This window comes from Pogona vitticeps, chromosome 2 (genome assembly GCF_051106095.1).
Source record: "Pogona vitticeps strain Pit_001003342236 chromosome 2, PviZW2.1, whole genome shotgun sequence".
Taxonomy (NCBI): domain Eukaryota; kingdom Metazoa; phylum Chordata; class Lepidosauria; order Squamata; family Agamidae; genus Pogona; species Pogona vitticeps.
Genome location: NC_135784.1, coordinates 47,992,081 through 48,011,264, shown reverse-complemented (window position 1 = coordinate 48,011,264; position 19,184 = coordinate 47,992,081). Strand labels below are relative to the sequence as shown.

At 45.1% G+C, this 19,184-nt stretch overlaps 1 protein-coding gene and 1 long non-coding RNA gene across 2 annotated transcripts in view; one reads left to right on the top strand and one right to left on the bottom strand.

The window, feature by feature from the left end:
* Positions 1-543: 543 nt before the first annotated feature.
* Positions 544-1,642, bottom strand: LOC144586658 (uncharacterized). Its single transcript, XR_013541595.1, has 2 exons — positions 1,505-1,642; positions 544-1,300 (listed from the first exon to the last, which is right to left on the bottom strand). It is a non-coding gene; the product is annotated as an uncharacterized LOC144586658 (long non-coding RNA).
* A 628-nt stretch (positions 1,643-2,270) lies between these two features.
* Positions 2,271-19,184, top strand: part of PDZRN3 (PDZ domain containing ring finger 3) — a 240,949-nt gene continuing 224,035 nt past the window's right edge. Inside the window, exons 1-2 of the mRNA XM_020791070.3 lie at positions 2,271-3,089; positions 17,892-17,978. Coding sequence (XP_020646729.3) covers positions 2,370-3,089; positions 17,892-17,978 — 807 coding nt within the window. The 5' untranslated portion in view covers positions 2,271-2,369. The remainder of the gene's footprint in view (positions 3,090-17,891; positions 17,979-19,184) is intronic.

Sequence of the window (19,184 nt, the reverse complement as noted above, 5' to 3'; positions counted from 1 at the left end):
GAAGTCATCATGACCTATGGAATGACCAGGGAAAGGACCAGGGAGGGGCAGGGATGTTGACATCAAAATCTGAAAGGAGAAATTAGAGTGATCCAAAGAGCTGTCTGGATCCTTCTCATGAGAGAGAAAAAATGCTGATCAGTGCAAACAGAAGGATGGCTCAAGTGAAAGATAAAATAGACCCCACCAGAAATAAGAACCTTTATTTATTTAACTTCTATACTGCCCGTCTGGCTACTAAGGCCACTCTGGGCAGTTCACAACATGATAAAACAAACAACACTTTAAGAAACATAGACATAATAATTACAAAAAAACCTCAAAAATAAACATCCCAATCCACACGCACAAAATATAACGTTAAAATAAGTAAAATTGATTTTAAAAGGAAAGATGGTGGGACAGGTGATATAAGTGCCGAAACATCCTCTGCACTATGATGGTGTAATCTCCGGGAAAGCCTGTCTAAACAACCATGTTTTCAAGGTTTGTATACACTGAGAGCTTCTGCACTTTGGCAGACACACCGTGTGGGCAGCAGGCACAGGAACTCCCCTGTACTGTAGGTCATGGTTGAAAAAGGGGTGCACGTCACGATGAAATCTTGTCTCCGCCCCCAACTTTGGTCATGAGCTGCCACACACACACCCCTGCTTTACAGCAGCTCCACTAGCTGCTGGTCCATTTCCAGGCAAAATTTAAAGTGTTGGTTCTGATCTATAAAGCACTAAATGGCTTGAGTCTAAGCTGTCTCAAAGACCACGTGTCCCTTTATGAGCCTGCCTGGGTTTTAAGATCATCAGGGAAGGACTTGCTCTCGGTCTCACCACCCTCAGCTATATGAAGTGGTACACAGGGGAGAAACCTCACAGCTCTGCAGAACCTCCTCATGCAAGAGCACTAAATCACTGCTCCTGCCCCCCCCCCGTTCTAGAAGCCTATTGCTTCATCTGATGGACACTTCACTGTCTGTGGTAGCTCACTGGCGACACCAGAGGGTGTCTCATCCACCATTCACAGGCCATCTTTAGAGAGCCATGTATATCATGTAACACTAAGTGTTTCCATAGAATGCTTCTATATGATTCTGCCTTAAGTATTGCAGATGCCCACCGCCACCCATCATCTCCACCAGAAATAAACACTCTCACTTTAACAGCAGGATCTATATTCTCAGCTCCAGTAAGACGACCACAGCATCATCCGGAATGGGACAAAACAAGAGAAAAACCTGATCAGACAGAACAGGATGCAACTCATGTGAGTGGACATTGAACTGGTTGTGCTTCACCGTTAATATCTGCAAAAAGAAAAGGGAAAAGCACGATCTATGAGGAGAGAGGAGAGAGGGATGAACATCACTGCATTATGAAAACCTTTCTGGTTTCTTGGAGCATCATAGAAAAAAAAAAAGAACAAGAGCAATCCTAGTCAAACGGACTGAATTGGCTCAAAAAAACTTCACAGATTTAGCTTCCAAGTAAAAACTTTAATAAAGATCTACCTTTTTCTATCGCTGCATAAACCCCAGGGCAGCTTCATATAGGCCAGATGCAGCTGCCCCAAGAACAGAACTCCACAGCCCCCGCAACCACCAACGGAGCCGCCACAGCACTCTCCCCAAGCCTTTGCAACTCTTCCTTCGGCCGACCCACCCACCCAGCCCGCCACATCTCCAACAGGAAGCCTTAAGAAATATTATGCTCATGAATAAACAGTCTTCTCAGCGGCGTAGCACCAAATCTCTCTCCCTCTCCCTTTCTCTCTCCGTATTTACAAAAAGGCAAAATCCAGCCAAAAAAGGCGAGAGTAGGAGGGTTTGGACCAGGGCTGCGTGTGAGGGGAGGGGAGGGGAGGCGGCCATGGGCCGGGGGGGGGGGAAGAGAAGAGAGAAGGAAACCCTGCGCATTCACTCGAATCAATGTGGTAGAGGATTCCTCCCCAGCGTTTTGCAAGGAAGTCGGAGGCAATTATTTCAGTCAGGAGACAGCCTGCAGCCAGCCAGTCTGGGCTCTTCCCCGTGCCTGCCTAGCAAGGCATCGGGAGAGGAGCCGGGGGCTTTACCGTCCTTTCCCGAGGATCGCTGCTGGCCGGGCTCCTCTTCCGAGAACTTTTATTACGCAGCGTCCTCTTGTCTCCTTTTCCCTTCTGGGGTGTGTGTGTGTGCGTGGTTTCGGGGTGGCTGTGTTTGTGTGCCTGTCTAGGCTGTCGGGGTGTTTTTAAAAGACCTCAAACCCCCTACCTCCGTTTTAAAAAGGGTTTTTTTTTTTAAAAAAGGGGGGGATCTGCCTGCGTGGGTGGGTGGGTGGGTGCTCCGTTTGTCGGCCGGGGGTCGGCCCGCGGGCCGGGGTATAGAGGCCGAGGGCGCGATGGGCTTCGAGCTGGACCGCTTCAGCGGCGAGGTGGACCCGGACTTCAAGTGCAACCTCTGCAACAAAGTTCTGGAGGACCCGCTCACCACCCCGTGCGGTCATGTGTTCTGCGCCGGCTGCGTCCTGCCGTGGGTCGTGCAGCAGGGCAGCTGCCCGGTGAAGTGCCAGCGGATCTCGGCCAAGGAGCTCAACCACGTCCTGCCCTTGAAGAGCCTGATCCTCAAGCTGGACATCAAGTGCGCCAACCGGGCGCGGGGCTGCGAGCGGGTGGTGCAGCTGCAGCACCTGGCCGAGCACGCCGAGATGTGCGACTACTCGCCGGCCCGGTGCCGCCACAAGGGCTGCGCCGAGGTGCTCAACCTGCGCGACGTGGATGCCCACATGCGCGAGGCGTGTGAGGCCCGGCCGGTGGGCGTCTGCGAGCGGGGCTGCGGCTTGGTCCTCACCCACCGCGAGCACCAGGCCGGCTCGCACGGCTGCCTGCAGGCGCTCAAGGCGCACAACGGCGCCCTCCAAGCCCAGCTCGCCGGCCTCGAGAAGGAGCTCAAGAAGGAGGCGCTGCGGGCCGGCAAGCGCGAGAAGTCGCTCCTCGCCCAGCTCTCGGCCCTCCAGCTCGAGCTCCAGATGACCGCCCTCCGCTACCAGAAGAAGTTCACCGAGTACAGCGCCCGCCTCGACTCCCTCAGCCGCAGCCTGGCCGACTCCTCGCCCGGCAAGGTGAACCGGAGGGTGCGGGAAGGGCTGGGCGCGGGGGGGGGGGAGAGAAGTCGCTGGTTGTGAGCAGGCGAGGCAGGCAGGGACGCCGCTTCCCCTTTCTCCCTCTCTTCCTCCTTCACCCCCCCCCCCACTGCACATCTCCTTCAAGCGGGCTGGCAGCGCGGACCAAGAGTCTGGTGGCGTCGGGAAGACGACGCCGATCGCTGGCGGCGCCGGCTTCCGCAGAGGGACGCGCTCCCTGCGTCTTACCGCGAAAGCAAATTGCCACCAGGAAGCTCCACGCCCCAGCGTCCCTGCTTTGGGAATCTGAGGGCCTCTTCGGGCTTTGGGGGTGGATGCGCTTCTCTGCCCCTGTGTAGCTTTCTGTAGGATCCCAGCTCCTCTGGGATTGATCTGTATAGGATGTCACCTTTCTCGTGCGAGATGTGGCCACCTTTACTGGGCTAGAGCTCTGTTGGATTCCCTGCCCCCCCGCCTTCCCCCCCCCCATAAACACGCGTTTGCACTGCGTGTTCCCCCCCCCCTCTCCTGCGCCTCTTTTGCATTCGGTTCTTGCAGATCAAAATGTCTCTCGAGTTTGGGTTTCACCGATGGTGTCATGCCTGCGCTTTTAGGTGGAGCCCGAGGTTTGGCACAGATGTTTTGGTGAGAGGAAGTATTCCTTTTGGAGCGGGGAGGGGGGAGCCCACTCCCAAGGACCAGACTTTTGGCATCCTGTGGCGAAAAGTGGGAAAGGCAGACAGAACAAGGCAAAAGTTGCCACGGAGGCGACAGGAGTTTCTTTCCTGCTCTTTTCCCTCTTAGAACGGTTTGGGAGTGGACAAATCCTGCCCCCCCTTTTTTTTAGAAAGCTATTTTCTTTTCCTCCACATCTCCTTCTCCTCCTCCTCTCTTTGCTTACAGACATGTCTGTCAGCTGCAGCCCCAGCCAGCTGGAAGGCTCAGCATGAAGGGCAAATATTTACAGCCAAGCTGCTCACTACTAACTTAAGGAGAAAGAGGACCTGCCTTGGAAAGGAGGTTTACAATGAGAGGAGTGGGGGGGAAGAGTTGAGTCAAAATGACAGAGGGATGTGTACCAAGTTCCCATGCTCTTGGCACTGTCTTAATTAAAAACAACCACCAAATTCTTCTTATAGCCATGACAAAGCTGACCCTCCCAGTGGTCTTTTAGGTAAAATCTCATGGGCTTCTTTATTGCCTTATATGTACGCATCTCATTTTGATTGCATGGGTTTTAATAGCACGGTTTGGGTTATAAACATAATTTATCAATAAATCAATATTCCAATAAATAAATGAATAAAATAATTATATCGATCAATCAATCAATCAATCAATCAATCAATCTGCAGTAAATAAATATTCAGTAAATACTGTGCTGCTATTCATCTTCAAGAAGAAGCCTGAGAAAGGTGGGTCTTGGACTCATGGGGGCCCCTGTTGTTGGCAGTGAGGTGGCCCCCAAACTGATGGCCACCTCCCTTGGCTAGAGGGTGCCAGGGCATGCTGTACATGTACTTAATAAAGTAATCTGTTCTGTATATGTGTACATGTTAATCAACTTTATGCTTTGTAGTTACGTCCTTGGGGGCATTAGAGTTATTTTGAACTACATGAAGGTCCTGCACCCCAACCCCAGTGATGTTGAAGGTGGAAGGGTACACATCAGCATTTCCATTTCTCCCCTGCCTCGCCCTTAGAAATTTGGTGAATAGACAGTTGGAACTGTGATGCTTGTGAGCGTTCAAGAGTACTGTAGCTTGCATGGTTTGGTCACACGGAAAAATGTATCATATTGACTTGCGCAATCAGGTAGAGGTCAGCCCTTGAGAGTCATCGTTGTGTGATTGTTTTCAAAGAAGTAGTCCTGCTATTTGCTCCAGCATTTTTATTTTAAGAAGCAGGTATAAAACCAAACATTTCCAAGGTTTCACAATCCTTTTGATTTTATTTGGTTTCTATTAATATGGTTGTTTGTTGACGATTTTGGTTTCTTGATGATCTCACTGGTTCCCAGGCTTGGGCCCCCCAAATGTTCTTAGATGAAACCTTCCAGAAGCCTCCACCACTAGCTGTGCTGGTGAGGATTACTGGGAGTTGTAGTCCAAGAACATCTGGGGACCCAAGGTTGGAAACTACTGAACCTTATCTTAAATATATTGCTGTGTTCTTCTACTTAGAAACTTACTGGTTTTCTTAGAACCATTCTTATAAGGTTATGATGGCAGCAATAAGTGGGTAGGGATGAGGGAGCCAGGGTCACAGTTCCTTTCTCAGTTCTACAACTGATCTCCATTCATAAAAGGGCACTTTTGATACACCCCACACAGGATTTTGTGGACTCAGATGAAATGTAGAGCTGTGTACAGTGGACCCTCTACTTAAGGAATTAATCCGTATTGGAACGGTGGCTGTAAGTCGAAAAGTCTGTAGGTCGAATCTCCATTGACCTACAATGCATTGAAAACTGATTAATCCCGTAACCGGCCGTTTTTATTCTATTTTTGTTCCATTTTGTTTTTTTTCTGGTCTGTAAGTCGATTCTCCGGCTGCAAGTCGAATCTAAATTTTGCAGCCAGAGAAGTCTGTAACTCGAAAAGTCTGTAAGTCGAGCCGTCTTTAAGTCGAGGGTCCACTGTAGTTGGAAGGACTCCAAGGATAGCTCAGTGGTTTAGGTATCTGGCTGCAGAGGCAGAAGTTGGAAGTTCGATTCCCCACAGTGCCTCCTTGAAAGGGGCTGGACTCGATGGTCCATAAGGTTCCTTCCAGGTCTGCAGTTCTAAGATTATCATTGTTGTAATCTAGTCGAGCCATTCACAGCCTCTTTTTTCTTTTTTGCCCGTGGCCATGAGCACAATATGAAAGAAATATAGACTGAATCAAGGCTGTGTAAGTCATGTAAAGAACCTTATAAGGTGGTGTGCGAAGAATTATTTCCAGTCTGTAACCCCTTTCAAATGTGTCACATTGAGAATGGGGGATTTAATCTGACCCCTGCCAATGCAGGAATCCCACAGCAGAACCACCCCTGAGAGATGGCCATCCGGCCTCCATTCGAGGGACCTCACGCTGCTTCAATGGTCCAACAGCATTTTCATCCCTCCTAATGTTTAGCTAAAGCCTTCTTTCTTGTCATTTAAGTCCAGTATTTGTTTCTGTGGATCAGTAAACAAAGTTGCTCCATCTTGCATGTGACAGCCCATCTGGAAATTGAGATGCTGGGCAGAAGGAATTAGCTTTCACTAAGTAGGATCTTTCTTCTGTTTATCTTTTCTGCTGAGCCAGAGGATTTATCTTCATATACACACATCTAAAGATTTTCTCCAGCACTTGCAAAATGTGGCTATTCAATCACTTTGCATTAATTCTGTAGTATGTAGCTTTGCATGGAAAGAGGTTACTGGGATCATGTGTTACAGAACATGCATGTACTATGGAAGCTGGATTTTTTTTGCTGGGGGGGGGGTTCCAGGAGGGAAGGAGATTGTGCACCTTCTATGTAAATCTTGTAGCTCTGGACATGAGTGGATGCACAGTTTAGGAAAGGTATTATTTGGGATTACAGTTGCTAGAATCGCACCACCACCACAGTGATGCTCGTTAGGAGATTGGGGGAGTAGCAACCTAAAAAGTAGCTTTTTCAAGTTCCCAGTGAAAGTGTATTGTGCTATCCAACTTAAATCTGTTGCCTTCCAATAAAATAAAATAAAAGCAGTGTCCTGCGCCCCAAAGTGCTTAAAGCACTCACTGGGTGGTTTATAATCTAACGATGCAAGCTATACATTGCCTCCCCAGTAAGCTTGGGAGCTTACTGACGAACCTTGGGAGGATGGAAGGCTAAGTGAACCTTGAGCTGGCTACTTGGATTGAACCTGGGTTGTGAGCAGAGTTTTGTTTGCAGTACTGCAGTTTAATCACTGCACCATGAAGCTCCAATACAAATAATGTAGCTTTGACCATTGGCTTGAAGAAAGAAGCTCTGTGCACTCTAGAACAATTGATGCATGGGAACGGAAGTGCATTTTTGGTTTTCATTTGCCCTGTCTGCCAGTGCGCCACATGGTTAGTTCCTTATGCACAAAGTATATGTACATACAGCTGGATACCTTCAGTCAGGCAGCAAAACCCTTATGCATCACTGCTGTCCAGCAAGCGGTTCTGAATGGCACGCTTCTTCGGGTCTTACACTGGTCTCATATAATTACCCTGAGTGGATGACATCAGTTACACCTCAGCCAAGTACCAGAAGTCATTGTTTGGGCAAGCCAAGAGGGACATGGCGACATTACTTGCATGCTTCAAAGACCCAGTAGGAATGTTCCACTTGGAACTGTATAAGTATTCTGTGGCCCTCCTTCCAATTCAAAAGTAATTTCTAGTACTTGGGGCAGGAAGAGTTGTGAGAATTAGGAGGAGACCTTTCTGTGGCCAGAAGTGTTCATTAACTTCATTTGTGTGGAAAGCTCACAAGATGGACTCCTCACAAGCAAGCAGTGTATTTGTGTCCTTTCACTCCAATCCAGGTTGCTCCTCTACATATTGGTTGCCACCAATTTTAAATTGTGGCCAGGGGTCGAGAAATTCACAAAAATAGTAACATGTGATGAGTCATTTTCTGACGATGAAAGGAAATGTATGGCCACAGTGTTACCTCCCAGCGTCTCCGCTCTGTAAAATAGGCTAAATACAGGTTCAACATATGCTGAACAGCTTACTTCAGGAGAGCTGGTATAACTCAGTGAGTTGGAGTACTTGGCTGTGGGGCCAGAGTTTAGCAGTTCAGATCCCTGCTGTGCTTTTTGGATGGGTGGCAGACGAGGTTACCCAGAGCGTATGTGTGGTTGGTAAGGTTACATGGGCTGTTTTTTGTGCAGCCTTGAGCCGGATGTACAATCCCTGAGCAGCACCAGAAGAAGGAACTGGTGTTAAATTCTGAGTATTTAATACATGGGAAACCCTGGGAAGGCTGCTGTAAGTTAGAATTGACTTGATTGCACATAATTAATTCATTATGGCTTACCTTCCCTCTAGGGAAGTGCCTGAAAGCGTTAGGGCCAAATCCACTTCCTGATTGCTAATTCTTTGGCAAGACAATTTTTGGACTATGGAGGGACAGGTGATTGTGGTGATGATCCATAATTAATGTGGGCTGACCCAACTATCTCCCCCTCAAAATAATCTTCTTGCCAGCGTCTGCAATGGCTGGGCTGATACTTTCGAGAAGTTGGATGAGATTGTTCAGACCCCATATTTTAATGGATAGGGTCCAGCTTTAAAGGGCTGTTTTGTGTCTCCAGAGCTTTGCATGGATTTTCTTAACCTGCTAATCTGTGAGATTCCATTGCACAACGTATACACTTCCTGCTCTTTGTCCACTTTGCTGGCATTCATCCCATTCTGTCTGTGAAGCTGACCTGTAACATCACTTCTGCTAATGCCTCTTCAAATGGAACTGTGTATCCTTTCCTCCTACTGCTTCCTGAATCGGTCTCAAAATGGGTCTCGTTTCATGATCCAGACAAATCGAATTTGGTGCTTGGATGCTGATGCCAGTTTGAGAGCATCAGTCCTGCCCTTGTTTTAGTGCTGAGATCTGAGGCCAGCGCCACCAGCAGCACTGAAAGACTGTCCATTTCCTTTCCTTGCTGATGCATCAGCACCTCCTCTGTCCTGTTGTACAACATTCTCCAGCCCAGGAACTTGCAGTAACCATTTCAAATATATGCCAGTTAAAATAAGCCTTGTTTGCTGGACATAGAACTGTATTTGACATGTAAGGGGCCATGTCAGTACTGTAGATACAGAGGATTCATATTGGGCTGGCAGTTTTCCTTCCCTTGGGAATCAGGCATTACATTTCCTGCCAGGGTATCTCTTTCTGAACCCCGTCGGTGTGTGTGAATGCCTCTAAAAATGTGAGAGAGGCATGCAGCTTCTTAGGGCTTTTTGTGTACTGAGTCCTTGACAATTTTTTTTTGGAAGTCCGATTTTGGAATTCACAGTTACAAGCAAGGCAAGTGGTATGTAACTCACAGTATGTTTTCATGAGTGTCTCAGACATGGAGTGACCTCACCGCTGGAGTATGTAATGTCTGAATCAACGGTTTGGTCTTTGTAACTCTGCTGTGGCATTATTAGGTTACTCTGCTGGATGTCTCAGTTGCAATTAAACAAAAACAAAAAACCCACAAAACTATGATAGTGCCTGTAGTATGTAATGTGTACAGCAATATTTTCATCAGATTTATGGACACAGCTGGCTAACATGACTGTTAGTTTTCAGCTTGTCCACAAAAAGGCTGTTCTTCTGTTTTCAGGAAAAGACAGCATGTAATCTGGAGAAAGCCAAAAGGTGTCATGTCACCACAAAACGGTGGTGTAGCGCTCAATCAATTACACGTCTTTGACAGCCTTTTTGGGCAACTTTCCAAGTTTTCAACTAGAAGTACGATCCAAAAATCTACCTCTTTGTAAACAAGAGGACTGTAAAGGGGGGGGGGAGAGAATTGCACAGGACTTGTCCTACATCCTACAGAATGTTTCAGTTCTGTAGCATTTGTGGGGGAGGCAGCGGGAAGAAGGGAATGGCTTGCTTCCAGAATGTTGATCCCTGGATTATTTAATCAGACAACGATGTCAACACAGTTATGTGCTGGAAAGGGCAAGGGATCGAAGCAACTGGTGGGCATACACGCTGGACTCAGGGCTTCTGTGGAGCCTGAAATATTCTGCCTAGGTGTCATGCTTGAAGCAAAATAGTCTTATTCAGGATTCCCATGTATGGCACTTTGCCAAAACATGCTCAGGTTGTTGTAATGACAGTGGCTCGTGTTTCACATATTTTGCAGTGAGTTGCAGTTGCTCTTGTCAGTGTCAAAATAGTCATTGTACAGCCGCGCTACCAAAATATAACTACAGTGGTGCCTCGTATAACGAGTGCCCCATTTAACGACGAATTCACATAGCGATGGCAAAAATGCCGTCGCTTTTCCGATCGTATAACGAAGGTGCCTATGGGGAAAAATCGCTTTGCGATGTTTTCCCCATAGGCACCATTTTCCCCCAGCTGAGCGGCGGGAGCCTCCAAAGGGTCTTGGGAGTCCAGCCATGGCAGGGCTAGCCCCCGCGGGTCCGATCCAAGCCACGGGGGGAAGGTGGGGGGATCGGATGCCTGTCAGGCATCCTGGGCTCGGATCCCACCTGCCGCCGGTTACCCAGCCTTGGGTAACCAGCGGCGGGTGGGATCCGAGCCTGGGATGCCTGAAAGGCATCCGGATCCCCCCGCTCTCCCACCCTCACCCCGCAGCTTGGATCGGACCCGCGGGGGCTAGCCCTGCCATGGCTGGACTCCCAAGAGTCCAGCCATGCCCGGGGTAGCCCCCGCGGGTCGGATCCAAGCCGGATCCAAGCCGCGGGGGGAAGGTGGGGAGACCCGATGCCTGTCAGGCATCCTGGGCTCGGCAGCGCGGGGCGGCGGGGACAGGGTGGAGGGGTCCCCCCACCCACCCTGTCCCCTTCGCTGGCAGCCACCCCAGCCGCTTTCCCCAGCCTGGATCGGGCTCCTGGGAGTCCGATCTCAGCTAGGGAAGGCAGCGCGGGGCGGCGGGGACAGGGTGGAGGGGTCATGAAGGCTTCCAGGCTTTTGCCTGGAAGCCTTCGGGATCCCCCACCCACCCTGTCCCTGCCAGTTTTTAGTCCATTGGAACGCATTTAACTGGGTTTTAATGCGTTTCAATGGGCTTTTTTATTTCGCTTTACGATGTTTCCGTATAGCGACGTTAATCCTGGAACGGATTAACGTCGCTATATGGGGCACCACTGTAATTTGGAAAATTCTTCTTCAGATACAATCATCATTTGTGTGTGTGTCTGTGTGTGTTGTTCATGGGATTGTACAGATTAATCACCTGCAATGAAACAAAAGCATCCATACACATAAAATGAAAGGAAGATAAACTGTGCACTCTTTTAGAAAGGAAGGAAGGAAGGAAGGAAGGAAGGAAGGAAGGAAGGAAGGAAGGAAGGAAGGAAGGAAGGAAGGAAGGAAGGAAGGAAGGAGAAAAAGACAGATAGACCAGACAGACAGAAAGACTAATCAATACAGTACTATGCTGCAGACCAGATTAAGATGTTTAAAATACCTTAATCCTACTAGCACTTCATAAGCTTTCCTCATCAAATGTTCATAGCTCTGATCAGATCCAGAGATTGGCAACCTGTAGTTGTGTTTAGAAGTGTTTAGCCTCTTGCTCCATTAGTTGTTAAACTGCCTGTTTGCTGGCCAGAAAGGTAGAGTTATTGAATCATGACATAGTAGAGTTGGAAGGAATCTCAAAGGTCATCCAGTCTAATCTTGCTGCCAACATAAGACATTCCTAATAATGTTGAGGAGTTATAGCCAGACATCTTTGGGCTGAGAAGCATATAGCCCAAGAAGCGTATAGCTTTCATCTACACTTGCGGTGCTTCTCTACAAAACCAATTCCATCAAGATTATTATGTTATTTAAGTAATTAAAAAACAAACATACTGCCATAGGTTTTATCATATATTTAATTCATGGCTTGGCTGTATAGTGCCCCAACCGTAGCTCATCACAAACGCAATGAACTTGAACCATTTTATCATGTCCCATCTAGCAGCAACGGCAATCACAGATGTAGTGCTGCTGTGCCTCATTATGACATTCAGAATGAACAGGTCATTCTGGTGCCATGGTACAAGATAAACTGTAATGATGATGCTGATGGTTTTTGTACCCTAGCCGTAAACATATTGAGTCCTGTGCCTCCGGAAACCATGCTCCTGTTGGTCTTTTAGGTTTCAGCATCTGCTAATCTGTTTCTGTTCTGTATTTGCATATGCCTCCTTTGAGTTCAGGACAAATGCAGTATTTTTAACATGTGCGATCATTCAAATAGGAGAGCCTTGAAGACCTCTCATCCAGCCTTTTTCAACATGGCACCCTCTGCATATGATGGGCAACCACTTCTGCAAGCCAGCTGAAGTTCTTAACATCTGGAAAGTGCCAGATTGGGGAGGGTTGTTTGAGGCAGTCATGAATGGTTTTTAAAAAATCCCAAATTATTTGGGGTGTCAGCTGGGCTGAAAAATATGATTGACAAGTATTGATTAACATTTGACATGTGTTGATTTTCAAGTGTTGATTGGCAAATGTTAAGGAACAACAATGTATTGTACTTTCTTGGGCTCCATGATAACTGCAGATGGTGACAGCAGCCATGAAATTAAAAGACGCCTTCTTCTTGGGAGGAAAGTGACGACAAACCTCGACAGTATCTTAAAAAGCAGAGACATCACCTTGCCAACAAAGTCCGCATAGTCAAAGCTATGGTTTTTTCCTGTAGTGATGTACGGAAGTGAGAGCTGGACCATAAAGAAAGCTGACCGCCAAAGAATTGATGCTTTTGAACTGTGGTGCTGGAGGAGACTCTTGAGAGTCCCCTGGACTGCAAGGAGAAAAAAACTATCCATTTTGAAGGAAATCAACCCTGAGTGTTCACTGGAAGGACAGATCCTGAAACTGAGGCTCCAATACTTTGGCTATCTCATGAGAAGAGAAGACTCCCTGGAAAAGACCCTGATGTTAGGAAAGTGTGACGGCAAGAGAAGGGGACGACCGAGGATGAGATGGTTGGACAGTGTCATCGAAGTGACCAACATGAATTTGGCCCAGCTCCGGGAGGCGAGGACAGGAGGGCCTGGCGTGCTCTGGTCCATGGGGTCACGAAGAGTCGGACACGACTAAACGACTAAACAACAACAACAAAGTATTGCATTCCCCCTGCCCCCAACTAGGTGTTGCACTCCATGCTGGCCAGAGACTCTGGGTATTGTAGTCTTTGTGAGGAGAACATAATCCTGTTTCGTGGTCTCTTTTATTTGGGATATAGCACACTGCATATTTTTTAGGCATAATATCTAGTCCAGGAATGATGAGTTGCCCAGTACTTCTATACGACTCTAAGACTGTGCTGCTCTAAGCTATTACCTAGAAATATGTAACACTGAATCTAGTGGACCGTCCTCCAGAATAGACATAAAGGGTTCTGCAGTAAGAAGGGCCTGTACCGTGGCAATTTCCTCTTTATTCATCATTCATGGAATCTTGTCAAGTTTTTAGTTTTGAGTTAATCATCATCATCATCATCATCATCATCATCATCATCATCATCATCAACAACAACAACAACAACAACAACAACAACAACAACAACAACAACAACAACAGATAACCTGAAAGGTTTTTTTTGTTAAAACTTGTATGTATCTGTTACATAATACCAGTCAATGTTTTTTATAATTTTGACTGTGCCTGGAGTTTTTGAACAACAACAACAACAATAATAATAATAATAATAATAATAATAATAATAATAAAGGAGAAGGAGAAGGAGAAGTGGAAGTAATTCCAACTATGACGAGCCTTTCCAGGCTCTTCTAGGCATAGAGAAGTGGCTTAGTGTTTCTTCTTCCGGTGACACTCCGGGACTGTATAGCTTGCCCAGGACCACAGAGGCAGCTCTTTGCCCCCCACAAGAGACAGTGGGTAGCCAGGGCTCTATCTCATTGAGGTATCTAGCTGAACATGGTACATATCTTTCTGCTTTTTATAATACCCACTGGTGGCAAATGGTTGGTCACCCACAATTCTGTGACTAATGGCTGCAGTCACATTGTGGAAAACCTTGCCTATTATGTGCAGCATGTGTGCACACTGCCCAACTGCTTCCAACAAACAAACATTGTGGTTTGTTTGTTGTGTTTCCAAACACTAGTGCTTTCCCTTCTCTGGTCTGTTTTCCCCCCAAATAAACCAGAATAAGAATTCAAAAACAGAGAAGAGAGAGATAAGGAAGAACTCAGTGGTTTGTTTTAGGCTGTGCAGCAAGTAAGGAGGCAGAGTTTCCATGATTCCTTGGCTTATTATGCCAAGCCCTTGTCGCCAAGATGAAACTCAGTCTCTTGTTTGTGAATCAGAGTGCTAGCCCATGCTGGTAAGGTTGGCTGAAAAATGAATGAAGGAGATACGTAGTTTATAACAATACTCACTTCAAAATCATCAGCTGGGGACTGAAGCAATTTCCAAAATTATGTTTAAGAGCCTGACTCAACTGTGGGAAGACGGCAGCTAGGACAAACAGAATTGTTTTGCAGAATGGGCTGGGCTGACCTGGGCGGAGCTTGCCATGACATTTTGCAACAAAAAAATATATATAAACTAGTAATTAGAGCAGTTAACAAACAAGGCATTTATTCACAATAAAGGGGTGGGGAATGGGTGGGAAGCTTCTACCTCCTCCAGAAGCAGTTCCTAGAAATGTGACTTTCTAGAACTGCAGAAGCAACAAGCTAGTAGTCCCATGTCCCTTAAAGCTTCAGAAGCACATCTGGTAGAATTATCACCATAGTTCTTCTGCTAGTACTACTCAGTTAAAAATTGGAAACAGTGACTCTGGTAGGGAATTGTGGAATTCAGTAAAAGGGTTAAGATAGTTGCAGTAGAGAAAGCTTTGAACTTTTCTTCAAAACCTTTTTAAAAAAACCAAATACCCTACCCCATCCCCTAGCTGTTCAATGTGTTGGCGATATTCTGTCCCAGGCCTTCTTTTCCTCAGAAACCGTTCACCTTATGAGTGGTAATGGAAACCTTTTTTCACAGGCTTTAATTACAGCAGCCATCCCAAGTGCAATCCAGTAATTGTTTCTTGATTGGCCTGATTGTATTTTCCCCCCACCATAAAGCAACATGAGAGAGAAAACAGGATTCTCTGACAATGACTTTCTTGTGTTTCCAATTCTGAACTTATTAGACCTTAAAAGTGGTCTCACAGGATTTGGAAGTTTTTTGCCTTGAAATACTATCTGATGACTGGGCCTGGGGATATCCGGGAAAGAGTTTCTACCTTTTACCAAAAGACAAGCAGAAAGTAAAAGAATTCACCATCTTTTGAGACTGGGTTTTGATGCAACTCCTTGTTATATACAAGAAAGACATTAATGCACCTGATTGAAATCAATGGAACTTGAAATATGGTTAGGACTGGGGCATAAATATATACTGGTTCCTTGGTCCATAACTAAGTAACTTTATTTTTAAGTGTATGAACTGTAGTACAATTCTGCAACTTAATTGGAACCTCTAGAATTCTATAATTTATACCAGCTGATTTTCACTTTGAGTTCTTCCTCCCTCTTTTTTTAATTTGAGTAACTAGAAGATATATGAGGGTGTGACCAATTCAGCAGAATTTCCCAGGTATTAATATAGTTTGAGTGACAGCTTCACATGCTGAAAGGGAAATAAATAAACTTAAACCATCTGCATTGCATTATTAGACCACAAATGTGATTTATGCCATTAATTGGTTACGGAAACCAGACTTGTGAATTTTTTTTTAAAAAAACACTTGTGCATGTTAATAACTTTTTCATGCTTCAGAGCTAATTCTTTTTAAGGAAGATCCTATATGTAGTGTTCTTCTTACATTAGGACTTTATTCTTAAATATACACTGCTTTGGTCCAAGAGTATCCCAAAAGGTGTGTTTGTTTCATAGTATTATTTTACAATTATTAACCAATATTTGAGTCATGCTGGGATTAGAATGAGTTGAGAAGATTCCTAGTTATCCGAGTTACTAGGACAGTTCATGTAGGAGTTGAATGTCAGTAGCAAATACTATGAACAACGGTGCATACTTATTAACTAAGGAATGTGATTGATTAACTGTTGTTTTTTAATTTGGGAGGAGAAAGGGGCTACCTACAAATACAATGCATCCAAACATATTCTGTCTCTCTCGCTCTCAAATTTTGGATCTGTCTCCACTGTTGTGATGTTCTGATAAGTCACCCCTGACTTATGGTTGAATTATTGACCCCCCCCCCAAAAAAAGGTGCTAGCATTATCAGCCCTATTCAGGTCTTGCACACTAAAGGCTGTGGCTTCTTTTATAGAGCAAATCTGTCTCATTTTTGGTCTTCTTCTTTTCCTTCTGTCTTTAACCCTTGCCAGCACGACTGTCTTTTCCATATAGTCTTCTCATGGCATTTGCCAAATATGATCAGAGTAGAGGTTTGATTCGGTCTAGCACCAGCTTATTTGCCCTTCTGGATATCCTTGGTATATCCAGTATATCTTGTCCCTCTGCCCTCTATTTCCTCCAGAGGGAGGAATTGCTAGAATCTAGGTGAATGTTTATACAGTATAAGTTTGGAGCTGTAACTCAGAGCAGCACCCATAATAGAGAGGTCCTGATCAAATTCCTAGCTGCATGCTGAGTCACACAGCCAGTGAGCCACAAAGAATTCAATCAGGGGCTTGTTAATTAGTGGCTATTCACACCTCTATGTGCGAGTGCTTAAGCAAATAGTCACTTGGAGCCTAGCCAATCTTTGAATTTGTATTGTTCTTGAATAGTGCTTCTTATTTTAATCATAGCCATGCTGCTGGGGGAACTTCTGTGAAGATGCAATTTGGAAGATATTCATTTTATAGACTAGGGCACTGAACAGTCAATTTTTGTTTGTCCAGATCCTTCCTTGGCTCCAATGGGCTTCTTACTGAAGGTAAATAACAGAAAGTAGCCATGTGATCCATTTGGAGAAGCAAAATAGCATCAGAATTCTTTGTTAAGAAAAATAAGAACTGACCTAATGTGTAGACCTTGTGCTTGATACCATAAGCAGGAAATTTGCTTTTGCTTTAGCATGGAAGATGGCTGAGTTGTGTTGGATATTCCAGTAGTGAAATTTGCTGTTTGTGGCTTGATGCAAAGCCTATAAAGATGGTTGTTGTGGGTTTTTCGGGCTCTTTGGCCATGTTCTGAAGGTCATTCTTCCTAACGTTTCGCCAGTCTCTGTGGCCATGGGCATCTTCAGAGGACAGCACTCTGTGCTGTGGTGCTGTCCTCTGAAGATGCCGGCCACAGAGACTGGCAAAATGTTAGGAAGAACAACCTTCAGAACATGGCCAAAGAGCCCGAAAAACCCACAACAATTCATTAGTTCCCGGCCATGAAAGCCTTCGCGAATACCTATAAAGATGGGTTTAGGCATTTTTCACACCTTGAATAACTACTTTTTGATCCAAGCATATTTTTCCTTAGGTCGCAGGAATTGCTGGGTAGTTCAGTGGTTTAGGTTTCTGGCGGTGAAGCCCCAGTTTGGGAGTTCATTTCCCCACTGTGGCTCCTTGACAGGGGCTGGACCATAGGATCCATCCCAGCTCTGCAGTTCTAAGATGACGATGATAATGATATTATGACTAATTTATATTTTTATTTTACTCAGATCTAGCTGGGGGCAGGGGGTTAGAAACAGAGGCACAAAGGTAGAAACAGAAACGGAAGTACTTCAGTCCTCTGAGGACCAAGGAAGAAAGACTATATACCTGCCATTGAAAGGTATTAGTCATTGGCTATTCATGCACAGGTTGTGATTTCATAGAATTTTAAAGCAGGGCTGGGGAACCTATGACTCTCAAGATATTGTTGGACTCAGATTCCTATCAGTCCCAGCCAACCTGCAAATGATGATTGATCTTGCAAATAGTAGTGCATCTGTATCTGAAACTGGAAGAAACTGAAATATAAGGGAGGAGATAATGCATGCAAACAGAGAAAAATAATTATGCGGTATGTTACGCTTTTAAGTTCTATGGGGATGTTTACTTCTTAGACATAGTATCTATTGATGAACCTTGCAAACGCAATTTCACAAAATGAGACTCTTCTTATTCACAGTTATATAACTTGACCTTCTCTATTTTTCACAGGGTGAAGAAACCAAAGCACTGACTCTTGTCCTTCATCGGGATTCTGGATCTCTTGGATTTAATATAATTGGTGGCCGCCCATGTATGGTATGTCAGTCACTGAAGTAGACTTTGTATTAGTATTTGATACAAAACAGATTGAGCTAAATCTAGCTGATAGTCCCATCTCTTGTAGACTTATTGAATCAGTGGGAATCGTGAAAGTCAGCTCTTAAATAAGCCACAGTTTCAGTGTGTTTACTCTGGTTGGGACCAACAATTGGATTCACACTGCTTGCAGGATAAAGAGTAACAGCTGTTTGTGTCTTGAATACAGACATGTAAAGGGGTAAGCTCTATGGATAACAGTGGGCGTTATCCTGAGTAAACTCACTGACCATGGACTGCACATGGATATTTTGTTCTAAAATGTGTTATGTCCATACACAGATTAGATGGGCTAAGTTCATCAAATGAAGATGGTCTCATACCAGGTGAGTCTTGGCATGTGATTATAGACAACACAGGGAGAAATATGATCTCATCAGTAACAGTGTGTAGATGGAAAGGGTAGATGGGGAGGTAAGAAGCCTCTTGAGTCCCTCCCTGCATATCTTTGTATTTCAGGCTCCATCCCTCTCTCCTGTTTTCCGTGGTGGCATTGCTGGTCTCTTTGGAGCTAAGTAGGAATGTTCTTTTGTGTGTCTAGACTGACTGCAGGCGCTGGGTCTTTTTGCTTGCTTTGTGCTGGTGAAATCAGTTCAGGGTATTACCTTTCAGGGTATTCTTCCCCCACCCCCATTATTCATTGTGGTATTTTAAAAACAATTAATTGTTTTTATTCGTTAGTTTTAAGCAGCAGCTATTGTGTTGCTTGTTGGTTTTAGGAAACCAACAACAACAACAAGGCTTTCTTTTCAAGCAGGCCTTTAAGCAATAAGTGGTAAGTGTCTAGGGAACACTCTAGTTTTGAAATTTAGTTATTTTCAAGTGTGGTTTTTTTTTTTTTTTTGAATGTATTAAAATTGTCTTTAAGCTTGACCAATGTTTAATTGTTTTTAAATGTCTATATCATTTTGTATGGTATTGTAAGTTTACTATTGTATGGTTTTAATTTTTGTGAGTCAGCTTGTGTTTCCTACGGAGAGAAAAGTGGAATATAAAATAAACAAAAATAAAATTTAAAAGAAGGTATTGATAAAAGAATGGGGTAGAGCTGGAAAAATATCTGTGAAGAAGACCTTTAAAAGTAACTAGGAAAGTAACAAGAAAATATTGACTATAGTACCACTTTAAAGCAATTTTATTCCTGTT